The sequence below is a fragment of the Durio zibethinus genome, chromosome 13 (genome assembly GCF_047325235.1).
Source record: "Durio zibethinus cultivar Kanyao isolate XHJ-2024 chromosome 13, ASM4732523v1, whole genome shotgun sequence".
Classification (NCBI taxonomy): Eukaryota; Viridiplantae; Streptophyta; class Magnoliopsida; order Malvales; family Malvaceae; genus Durio; species Durio zibethinus.
Window position 1 is genome coordinate 25,646,151 of NC_143174.1, and position 12,434 is coordinate 25,658,584.

The 12,434-nt window shown below is 34.5% G+C and overlaps 1 protein-coding gene across 1 annotated transcript; it reads left to right on the forward strand.

Moving 5' to 3' along the window:
• Positions 1 to 1,344: 1,344 nt before the first annotated feature.
• On the forward strand, positions 1,345 to 11,992 carry BIO1 (adenosylmethionine-8-amino-7-oxononanoate transaminase). The gene is made up of 14 exons (XM_022899670.2): positions 1,345 to 2,262; positions 3,272 to 3,442; positions 3,604 to 3,865; positions 4,045 to 4,125; positions 4,760 to 4,880; positions 5,183 to 5,331; positions 6,466 to 6,560; positions 7,604 to 7,719; positions 7,856 to 8,002; positions 8,835 to 8,968; positions 9,069 to 9,200; positions 9,944 to 10,087; positions 10,780 to 10,892; positions 11,613 to 11,992. Exons 1-14 carry the CDS (start codon positions 1,535 to 1,537, stop codon positions 11,806 to 11,808), a joined length of 2,589 nt encoding a protein of 862 aa, XP_022755405.2. The 5' UTR covers positions 1,345 to 1,534; the 3' UTR covers positions 11,809 to 11,992.
• Positions 11,993 to 12,434: the final 442 nt, after the last annotated feature.

Here is a 12,434-nt window from a genome sequence, read left to right on the forward strand (position 1 = left end):
GAGTTGAAGATACACCTATGTTAATAGATTGAAATGTTAGATTGGTTCACTTAAAACTTTATGTCAAAAAATGTTGCCATACTTACAAGTCTTAGATGGTGATTTATTTTCAGGACAACATCTTCATTATATCTAATTTTAAATCAAAATATCCAGTGTTATAGTTAGACTTAAGGTAAACTTTTAATTATCTTCTATTTTATCGAAGGTACTTTTAATATTCAATTAATAAGATGATTTAAACTTTTTTTCTTTTTTGCTTATACTCTGTAGACTAGTATCAGATTTGGTCATTGTCATCGTGTCTAGAATTTATGGTGGCATTGCATTTGCTTGTGCAGACAACCAATAAGATTATATTGATTTAAGCTTAGCTAATCATTGACTTCCATGCTAGGTTCTACTTGAGTTTCTTTGTTTATTAATATCCTATATATTTTATTATTATTTATTATACAAGTGATTACTGGATATTCTTAGCGGAATCTCTCATTAAATTTGGAGATTTTAACTTTGTTAGTGAAATGGTGCATGTTTTATATAACAATAAAGTTTGACCATCAACATTGATGGCCTTTTTATTATTGAATCATTTGTAATTGTTATGAATGATGGTTTCTTGATCATAATATCATAGTTTACTATTTTGCATATGAAACCCTTATTATGAAAGATTTGGTATTTCAAATGCACAATAAGGTGAGTTGATATGGCATTTCAATTGCATTTTTATTATGTAATTTATAAATAATTAATTTGTATATATTTAATTTTCATAATTAATAAAATATGATTATACAAATATCAATACATATATTTAAATATATGTAAAAAATAAAAATTATTAACTAAATATTATTTAATATAATTTACTTTAAAATTAATTAAATAAAAAAATAGATATTTTCAAGAAACTCTCACGAGGTGAAGGCATAAATCTAGTTTACAATAAAAATATATAGAATTACATATAGGTATTTATAGGCAAAATCGAGCTTTCTTTTTTGAAAAGCTAAGCTTGAAATTGACCCGATATAGTGATATAAATATTTTTTTATTATTAAAATAATAAAATAAATTTATATTTAATCAATATATTTTAAATTTAAAATAAAATAAAAATATTTTATTTAATTAGATTGAACTTGGGCCTAAAAATCTATTTCCAAACTCAACCGAGTTGAGTCGAGCTAGTATGCTGGGCCGAGTAATGGGGCATTTATTTTAGTCTCGAGCCCAACTGGCCCGATTAAATCATGACATAAATGGACACTTATTATGCTACGCTGGTGCACGTGTCTCGTATTGCTGATAGATATGCTTCAGTTCAACTTGTCCATAATTAGGTGGAGCAGTTAGTGTCCCTTACCCTCCCATTTTCAAAACGCTCTCTTACACTAAAGAAGCTGCTGTACGACTTGTCCGTAGTTAGGTGGAGCAGTTAGTGTCCTTTCCCCTCCCATTTTCAAAACGCTCTCTGTCATTAAAGAAGCTGTTGTACGCATCTCTGAATCTTCCCTTTGCTCTTTCCAACATGCTTCTCTCTCTCCTCCTCCGCCGCCGCCACCACCACCACCAACACCATCTTCTCAGTGTCCGTCTACTGCTTCTCCACCACCAATGCAAACCCTTATCCACTCTCACCATCTCACTCTCCCACCCAACGTACATCATCTGGTCCTCCAACACCTCCCTTGGCAAAACTCTAGTTTCCACGGGCCTATCCTCCTCCTTCCTCCTCTCCCCTTCGTCTTCCAACGCCAAAAAACTCCTCTACCTCAAACCTCTCCAAACAGGGTTTCCCTCCGACTCCGACTCCCGCTTTCTCTTCCAAAAACTCTCTTCTTTATCTCTCCGCCGCAATCTCCCCCTCTTGTCCTCCCATTCCGTACTCCTCTCTTCCCTCCCCGCCGCCAAATCATTTAAACCAAACGAATTCTCTGTTACTGAGTCACAGGAGATGTGTGAATTGGGGTTTTATGAGGAGAGTAAGGTTTTGGAGGAGGGAAGGGTTGTTCCAGAGCTTGTTTCAGAGACGCTGTACGCTTGGGAGGGCGCGCTGTCTCCTCATTTGGCTGCGGAAAGGGAGGGTGGGGCGGTGGGGGATTGTGAAGTGGTTAAGAAAGTGGAGAGACGTTTGAGGGAAGGCTTGTTGGAGGGTGGTGTTGAGAGGGGGAGGTTGGATGGGTTTTGTGTGTTGGAGACTGCCGGTGGGGTCGCCAGTCCTGGACCCTCAGGGACTCTTCAATGCGATCTTTATCGGTATCTGTTGATTCTTCTCTAATGTTTCTTGTTCATTTCCTTTGGTTCTGTTTGCTTGTTGCTTTTACTACTTGCTTTTTGCACTGAAAATTGAAACAAAAATGCATGATTCTACATTTATATAGACTAGTCATGTTAGATTTGGTGTCATTTTTTAGTTATTTATTCATTTTAGTCAATTATAATTTTTCTGCAAATAGCAAAATTAACAACCAATAGAGCCTTTATCTTATGCTCTAGTAAAAATATCTTTTAGGATTCTCAATTGATTGGAAATTTCCAAATCCAATGAGTTTTAGAATTTAGGTCGATTTGATTGTTGCTTTTTCTACTTTCCTTTTGCATCTAGAACTAAAGAGCAAAAAGTGCATTTAGATATAAAAGCTAATAATTGTTTTGAAGAATTAAAAATGCAATTTTTGAGTAGAACAAAATGCATAATTTGCTTTTATATAAGGCAATATATTTGAATTGGTGGTAGATTTTAGTCATTTATTTAGTTTAATCAATTATATTTTTTTTCCTTTTCCTTTATAGCAACCTTTGAGAAAGCAAAATGCAAATAAAAAAATAACAAAAAGATGAAGCCTAGGTGAATTTAAGAATTATGTGCTGAAAGTTGAGATCCATATTGATGACTACTGTTAAATTTGAGGGGCTTCAATGTGATCTTTACCAGTATGTGGGTTATTCTTCGCTTGTGCTTGCATCCTTTCCTTAGTGTTATGCTCTGGTGTAACTATTTCTTTTTTTTTTTTTTTTCCGGTTTTGGGTTCTTAGTTGATTTCTTGGCTTTTAGAATTGTTATATCAATTTGAAAATTACTTTTTTTGGTGGATTTATATTTTATTTGTGAACTTAAGAATCATGTGCTGGAAGTTGCAATCCACATTGATTGAAAATTTTATTTTTGATAACTTCGATCATATTCATTGAATGATGGCTGAAAATGTTAACTTTTTACATGTATGGTTTTTCCTTATGCATTTCTTTTTAAATGTGTAATCAGGCCCTTACGCTTTCCTGGTGTTCTTGTTGGAGATGGGCGGTTGGGTGGTATATCTGGAACTATTTCAGCTTATGAGAGTTTGAAACTACGAGGTTATGATGTTGTTGCTATTGTTATTGAAGATCATGGCCTTGTAAATGAAACACCATTAATGTCATATTTGCATAATAGGTATTTAAGTTTTTTATTAGTTTTATGTTGATCTTCATTGGAACCTGGAATTTTTTCCTTTACTTTTTCTTTTGTTGACCGGTAGAAGTATCAAAATTTTTGAGGCAATATCAGATTTGGTCATGCTATGTCATGGGTTGTTATTCTTTTATTCTTTCCAGAGTGCCTGTGCTTGTGCTGCCGCCAATTCCTCAAGATCCATCAAACAACCTAATGGAATGGTTTGACGAATCGCGCAATGTATTTAATTCTTTGAAAGACATAATGCTGGAAGCTTATTTAGAAAGAATGCAGAGACTTAATGAAATGCCTAGAAGAGCTGGGGATGTTTTCTGGTGGCCATTTACTCAGCACAAATTTGTACCATCTTGTACTGTTGCAGTCATTGATTCACGTTGTGGTGAAAACTTTTCAGTCTACAAGGTTTGTGCATTTCATATAATATAAGATGGGCAATAGCCTGACTGACTTCTCTTTTCTGTGTTATACTTTACTTATAGGTTTTTGCCTGTAAGTTCTTTGTGCCTTTCCTTTTCGATGTTAATTGTGAGGTTCTGATGTAAAAATTAAATCCCTGCCTTTATTTCTAAATTAAATTACAGGTTCAGAACAAAGAGGTCATAACTCAACAATTTGATGCATGTGCTAGTTGGTGGACACAAGGACCAGATGCAACTTTACAGGTTGTCTTTATGTTTGTTACTCTCTCTTTCTATCCCTCTCTCTTTTTCACTGGCAGTGTATTCATATATATATATATATATTTGATTTGTCCCCTTAGTCTAGTCAATTGTAAAGGTTTTAAAAGCTGGCCCTAACATATGGCCTTTAGCTGCCGAGGACATCGCCAACCCTGGCCCTAACACGCTATCAGCTTCACCTGTATTAGTTGAATGGTTAAACTAACAACATATGGAGATAGGTGGATCTTTCTATCTCATATGGTCTATGCACTATTTGTTTCTTGAATATTGTCTTAAATGGTTTAATAATTCTCCTATCATGTAGGATAAGCTTAATTTATGTTACTATTAAGTCTATTTTTTGTCCTCACATATCCATCTCAAAAACATATAGTTCCAAAGTATTCATTATGTTTGAAGATATGACCCTCAAAGTAAATTGAAAAACTCATATTGAATTTATCAATTTCAGATACATATCCATATTGAATGCTTAAACTTCGTCATTAGCATGTTTTTGCCTTTCTACCCTGCAACTTTCCCATTGGCATGAGGTGTAATTTACTTTACCTACTTTGCAGCTGTCAGTTGTCTGAATTTTTTTTAATGCGGTAATTTGTTTAGGTGGTTTCAGACTGAACTTGCAAGGGATATGGGTTATGCTGCTGCAAGATTTGGGCATGTAATGTTCCCTGAGAATGTCTATGAGCCAGCTTTAGAATGTGCAGAGCTTTTGCTCGACGGTGTGGGGAAAGGTTCGTATTCTGTTTCTCTTTAGATATCTATGCTTTGATTCTCTCTTCTCATCAATTCTTGGTTCATCTGAGAAGATTGCCTATCACTTTCCTCATTTTTTCTCTTGGAAAAATGAGAACAATAAAGTAAAGGAAAAAAGCTGATGATGGCTGTCAATCTTTGATCTTTTTGTAAAGCTCTCATTTTTGTTGAAGGTATAAGAATTTGGTCAGTGGATGATTTATACCTCTTTAATCATGTTTGAACATTTGTTTTTATTTAATTGCAATAAGTTTTTAAGAGTTAGGATTCTTCTGTGTAGGTTGGGCCTCTCGGGTGTACTTTTCAGATAATGGTTCTACAGCAATTGAAATTGCTCTCAAGATGGCATTTAGAAAATTTATTTCCGATCATGGAAATTTTCTAGAGTTATTGAAGAATAACTCTGCTGAAAGATGTATCGAGCTAATGGTGGGTCTTTTCTATCTTTTGGTGTATTTGACTATGTATTTCTTGCATTTTGGCAATAGCTAATGCTAGAATAGCTTGTAACATGTAGAATGAAATAAATATTTTTATTCTGCTAAATATATTAGTTGCATATCCTGAATGTCTTCCCCCCTCCTCTTCCCTAACCTAAACTGTATATCTTTTATGCCTGTTGATTTTTTGCTGACAGATTCTCTTATTAATGCTTATATATTTCTTAAAAATTTTTGAGGTGCATGCTAGACGATGTAAAATGTCCCTGCACAAATAAAAAAATGATAACATAAGCATGGGAAAAGCTCTAGTTGAAAGGGGTTATTTGGCTAATTCTAAGCACAAAGGGAGATGAATTTGTTTGTTATAAAAGGGAGTATTCAATGTGGTCTTTTCTGTTCTTATTTTTTCAATCTAGAGTACTCAATGTCTTTTTGCATGAACATGCACAGGATGCGTGTCCATGCATGAACATGTATGTGTTTGTGTCTGTTGTATGCATTTGTCTGCACATCCATGTGTCATATACATTATGCACCTACATTCATGTGTGTCTCCATGTGTGGCTATCCATGCATTCATGTGTGTTTGTCAATTGATAAACTCAGTGGCAGAAGCACTGTGCAACAAGTGGACTCTGGGGTTATGTTATAAGGGTCTGTTTATGTTTAGTAATCCTTTGGTGAAAATGGTGACTATATTATTCTTCATTGCAGTTGTATCTTCAATACATTCTTGCATGTGATGCTGAAACTTTTGTTAACAGGAGTTAAGAAAATGTTTGGAGCATTTCTTAATTTTTGCTTCGTGCTTTATGTAGCTTGGTGGTCATTCTTATGGCATTTACTACTTTCTGCAAATAAATGTAAAATAAAGCTTTTCCCACTAATGGAGTCAGTTATATGGATCCACTACATTGTTGTGTTCTATTTAGGACCATATCCTAAGTAAGATTAGTAAAATCAAGGTTTTTTGATGGTTTCAGCCACATGTGCTTTGGTTTTTCCCCCTTTTGACGTGGGTACTTACCATTAAGTCACATCTTGCTTATAAAAAAATGTAAAATTTACATTTTTTCTTCTTGTTCTGGAGATTGTAACTGAAATGGCCTCTTTATTTCAGGTTCTGGCTCTTAAGGGATCTTATCATGGTGATACTTTAGGTGCAATGGAAGCACAGGCACCATCATCTTATACAGGATTCTTGCAGCAGCCATGGTATGAAAGTTTTGTCCTAAAAGCATGTTTGGCATAGTTTTCCCTATTTATTTATGTCATGGTTATTCAGTCATGGATTCATTATTCGTTAATAAATGCTTCCATGGCCTGAATCTTTATTTTTTCCTTAGATTGTGCAGACTTGAAGTATTGTAATTTGATAGGTGATGCAGGGGAATTTGTCTTATTATAGGGTTACTTGACTGCAAAGTCACATTAAGGATATTCCTTGTTTCCTACGATGTGTGGGTTAAAATATGTTTTTTCGGAATTACATTGTATTACTGTAGCTAGGAATAAGGTGAGATTAGTTGGTGAGAGAGTCACACTGCGTCTTTTTAAGTCTCTGCCAAGTTATAATGCTACCTTTCTTACTACCATACACTCACAGACAGAGAGTTAGCTAATAATAGTATGCTTTAAGGTTGAATGCATGATCTATTTTAATCTTTTCAAAAAATCCATTTGTTGTCTCTGCATGTATGCATGTTCAGCCTCCTGAACTCGAATTGAAGCTCCAGCACCTGTTCATGCTTGGACAATGTTTCTATTCAAACCTATGTGGTCATTTTAGTTTTTGAGATGGTGCATTCACAAAGGCCAATATTTCATATTTGCAAACTTTGCAAGAATGCAGCGAATCATACTGGAATGGATTAGAAATAGATATTTGGCTATGGGTCTCATGCTCCTTCTGTGTGTGTCCCAAAATTTGGTTCTTTGTTCTTAACAAGTTCTTTAACAAGTTAACGTCAAAGCCATTAAACTTTGACACTAGAGATAGTTTTTAAGATTAGTGTAAAGACAAACATAGAATTAAATCAATATAACACTCCTGAAATAAGGCAGCTAAAGAAGTAATGTTTTATTCTTATTAACCAAAAATCAATGCTCTTTTTGGTATGATTTTCAGTGCAGCTCTTTTCATGCTTCAGAAGCATTGCTGTACTGGAAAGCGTTTGGAACTCTGTAGAAATATTATATATTTTGTATGCAATAGAATTATGGCCAACGCTTAAGAATTAATATTATGAATTAGACAGGTATACTGGAAGAGGGCTTTTTCTCGACCCTCCAACTGTGTTTATGAACAATGGCAAATGGACTCTCTCACTTCCTGAAGTGTTTTATTCTGAAATGTTGAAACTGGAAGATATTAGTAAGTGAACTTGGTCTCCCACGCCCCTTTCCTTTCTCTTACAAAAATAAAATATAAAAAAAGAGGGTGGGGTGTTAAGAGTTATCATCACCCCTTATTAAGGTATTATTTTCTAATATATATTATGGTTGTGCAGCCTTTAGGTCTCGTGATGAAATTTTTCTTAAGAACAGGGACAAATCAACTCTTGCTGGCCTGTATTCATCATATTTATCTCAACACTTATCACAGTATTCAGGATTATCTGGGATTAAGCAGATAGGAGCCTTAATTATAGAACCAGGCAAGACAAATATTTCTTTATTTTTTCTATTTTACGTTGTCTTTTCTTGCATGACAAGAGTTTTTTTTTTTCTCGTGAGTTTGTAATTATGTTTCCATTTTTATCTTTACAACTTCTGTTGTGAACTATAGTATGATGAAATTGGTTGTTTAGTGTCCTTATACTTAGGGAGCATATGTTAAAAGCATTTTGTTTGTTTATTTGTTTGTTTTTGGTTTGACTGTTTGCTTTTTTTTTTTTTTTTGTTGCAAGTTTCCCCATGGTTGTTATAGGGTGTTGATGTTGATTCTAGGGCAGCATTTTGTTGGTCTCTCAAATTTGGGACACCTTGATCTGAAATCAGAACTGGTTTTCTATCCTCTGAACTTGATTACTTTTCTCTTTGCAACAAAGTATAACTTTAAGATTTAAAGGTGTGCAAGGATGAAAACCATGTCTGGTCTCTATGCTGTCATGTAGTCTAACAAATAAATTTTGTGGATTGTAAGAAGTGATCCAGATCAGAGATGTTGTTTTTGACTGGCTTGGATGTTTCTGAGAGATGACTGAGATTAACCTCATTCTGCAAACCGCCCTACTTTTTCTTTCTTGAACGCTTCTTTTCCACTCTTCCATTTGCTTATATAAACTTCTGAATTGTTCCTAACACCATTGTTAAATTGTATATATTTGCTTTATAATAATTGTTTTCTCTCAGGATTGTGTGTCATTCTGACCTATAGTATAGGTTCTTCTTATCAGCTGAGATATGCTTAGTGTTCTTGTCTTACTTTAACCATAATTTCTATTTTATCTGATTTTACCTCACTCAGTGGTTGGATATATTCTGTAGTTATCCAAGGTGCTGGAGGAATGCACATGGTTGATCCACTTTTCCAGCGGATGCTTGTCAATGAGTGTCGACACTGTAGAATTCCAGTAATCTTTGATGAGGTTTTTACAGGTTTCTGGCGTTTAGGAGTAGAGGTTTGATGCCCTTAATAGGTTTTGTTATATTTCTTTTTTATTGGAATAATGTTGCTGAGATTTATTGTAAGTTTATTAATCAAGCTTTATTTCCTGGCAGGCTGCAGCAGAACTGCTTAGTTGTGTACCAGATATAGCCTGCTTTGCAAAAGTTATGACTGGGGGGATCATCCCGTTAGCTGTCACACTGGCAACTGATGCTGTTTTTGATTCATTTATTGGAGACTCAAAGGTATTATATTGTTATTCTTTGTTTTCAGAAAAATTTTTGCTCAAGGTTTCACCTAATGAACTAAGTAATTATGCTTGGTTAATAATGTTAATTTTAGCACTTCAGTAGGAACTGAAAATAGGAAGAGTGACATTGGTGAAGACTGCATTTGAGGGGAGAATTTATAGGATGTCAATGAATGTTTGAAGGGAGAATTCATAGCATGCATCAATGCCTTAATGATTTCAAATTTTGAAAAGTTGCATGAAGAACTGGTTGTAAGAGTTGAATAATAAAAAGTTGCTTTATTTACTTTGTGCATCCAAGCTCCCAAGGAATTGAACCTAGTGGCGATCTGTTGGTTTAAACTAATTTCAGTATTTGGAGTGTGGCCTAGGTCAGCTTTTACAGAATTGTTCAATATTTAAGGGAAGGTGCATTATTTTTAGAATAATAAAAGCCCAACTGTTGTACATTTGGCAGCTTATTCTTTCGGATGGTATTTCCTGGTTTAACATTAGCCTGAACTGCTGTAATGCGAGATTGTAGATAGAAAGCTGACTAGATAGCTGATTTGAATGTGATTTTTGTCAGAATTATTTGGAATTTTTTATACTTTATCCGTGGATTTAGATTGTTTATGGTGGGAGAAACACTAGTCGTATTGCAAGGCTTCTGCATTTATCCATAATCCATCTATTTATTTTCATTATGTTGATATTATAAATAAATCACTAACATATATGTGGTTTTGTTGCTTTCAGCTTACGGCTCTTCTGCATGGACACTCATATACCGCCCATGCAATGGGGTGCACAGCGGCTGCTAAATCTATTAAATGGTTCAAAGATCCAATGACAAACCTTAATATCACATCTGAAAAATCTCAGAAAATGTTGCTTAGGGAGGTATGTTAAATTTTTCCTTTTTCACTTTTTACAAGTTTATTTTCCACTGGTTTTGCCTATTCTAACTCAGATACTTGGGGTGAGAAACTTTCTAACAATCTAGAACATTATAATGTGCTCTTATGGTCAACAGTTCCTTATATTATCTGTCTTTTACTCAATTGATTTTCTAAGGCTTTTAAACTGACATATCTTTCTTTTTTTGATTTTTCCCCAAAGAAACAAGAAAGATTGAATCTTGGACATATCGTTAAACTGAAATCATGAAAAAAATTTGGTTTAAGTGGATGTCATAAATATTTGTATCTAAATCAACTTGGAGGGATTTAATGTATCTTAGATTCTTAGTTGCAATCTTATTATTTTTAACATCCATTTTCTTAAGGGAAAAAGTAATTTTGGTCAATTATTCTCATTTCTTCCCCTAATACTTAGGCTTATTCAAATGTCAGACTTCTGTCATATAGCAGTACTTTGTTTTTTCCTCTAAACTTTATTCCCTCACTGTCTCTGCTGAGAGGGATGAAAGATTCTTAATAATTCAACTGTGTAAAAAAAGATTCCAAATGTTCTTAAAAATTTAAGTTTATAATAATGATTACATTCCAACTGCACTTGGTGAAAATATGGAGAAACATATTGTTGTTTTTTAATTATAATATGCTCTCACACTTCCACTCAAATTCTTGTAGTTATGGGATGCAGAACTCGTGCAACAGATCTCATCACATCCTTCTGTCTCAAGGGTGGTCACATTAGGAACTCTGTTTGCTCTAGAACTACAAGCAGATGGGTCTAATGCTGGGTATATTTTCTTTAGCTTCTTTTTTCTGTCTCATAAATTTGTCTGGAACTACTGTCCTGTTTGCCTGGCGTGTAGTTCTTTAAGACTGGTAATTTGGTTGGTCAAATATTTCTAAATTTGAACAAGCAGAAGCTGTAAGTTTTGAATGCAAAACTGTTTCCATGAAAGACAATAGCTTAACCCATCACGTACATGCGACACTACTCTGCTTTGTACACTATGCATAGCGGTACAAGACATTAATGGTTTGCGTAATTAGTGATCAACAATAGTCCAGAACTTATTTTCTATTAACTGAAGTAGACCATCCTGGAATATTTTGTGACATTGATGGTTGAGTTTGAGGCTTAGCTTAAAACTTATGTCCAAACCCAGCACGACTCTGATCAGGCCTTTGGGCTAGTTGAGTGGCCTGCCACTGAGCACTTCTATTTGCATATTTAGATGCTTTATATTACAACTCCTAATTAACTTTTTGGTAGTATTTTGTATTGTCATCTGTTGGCTTGTTCCCCTGGATGGTGGAGGCATGTGATTATTTGGTTAACATTGGCATAACACATCCAAGCAAACTGATTCTCACTTTTTGATGCTTTTGCTTCAATGGATTTTTATCTATTTTAAAACGGTATTGGATTGGCAAGCCCCAGAGTTCCAGGTTTTAATGTTACCTTGTTACTATTTGGGACATAATCTAAAGGTGTGCTGATCGTTTTATAGGTATGCATCTCTATATGCAAGCTCTCTTCTTGAGATGCTCCGCGAGGACGGTATATACACCAGGCCCTTAGGAAATGTCATCTATTTCATGTGTGGACCCTGCACATCCCCTCAAATCTGCACCCAACAACTCATCAAACTCTATAGAAGGCTTGAAGAGTTCACTCAAGTCAAAAGAGAGACGAAAATTAATTAAACCGGTATCGAACTTTTCTTTTCTTTAGATTTTTCTGCTGCATGTAGTATTCTTCATTAGTTCATGTATGACCTTATTAAACTTTTATCATTTTTGTACCCCCAAAAAAATTGGATATGTAGGTCTGACATGGTTTCCAAATGAATCTTTTCTCTATGTTAAATAATTATTTTATATTTAAAAATATCATAATTTAAATTTTATTAATGAAATTAAAAATATAAGATTCTATGGATAGATTACTATAATGGTTGTTGCTTATTGGATAAATTTGCTGGGATGAAATCTTAACGCAGTCATGACAATTTTTAAGATATATGATATTAACATACGTTGACTCTTCTATGCGAAAAATCCTGCCTTACAACTTATGATACGAGGCGAGCCATTATCCACGACCCACGCTACCATGTTCTTAAAAAGTAATTCTGAATCATATAATTTGGACGAATCAGCAGGTGACGTGTGTCAGATCAAAACAAATGAAGTCTGCTAAAAGAAACAAATAAATATATTTGAAGTGACGTGTTAAGTGCCAACATACGGTCACGATCTAATCCCGACAAATTACCTACACTGATTGAGGGACCAATAAAAATCCACTGCATCAGGATCCACGAAGTGGG

Coding starts and splice junctions, on each gene's coding strand:
- BIO1 (XM_022899670.2), top strand. CDS start 1,535: ATGCTTCTCTCTCTCCTCCTCCGCCGCCGCCACCACCACCACCAACAC. Junction 4,881..5,182: donor GCTCGACGGTGTGGGGAAAG/GTTCGTATTCTG, acceptor TCTTCTGTGTAG/GTTGGGCCTCTCGGGTGTAC. Junction 7,720..7,855: donor GTTGAAACTGGAAGATATTA/GTAAGTGAACTT, acceptor ATGGTTGTGCAG/CCTTTAGGTCTCGTGATGAA.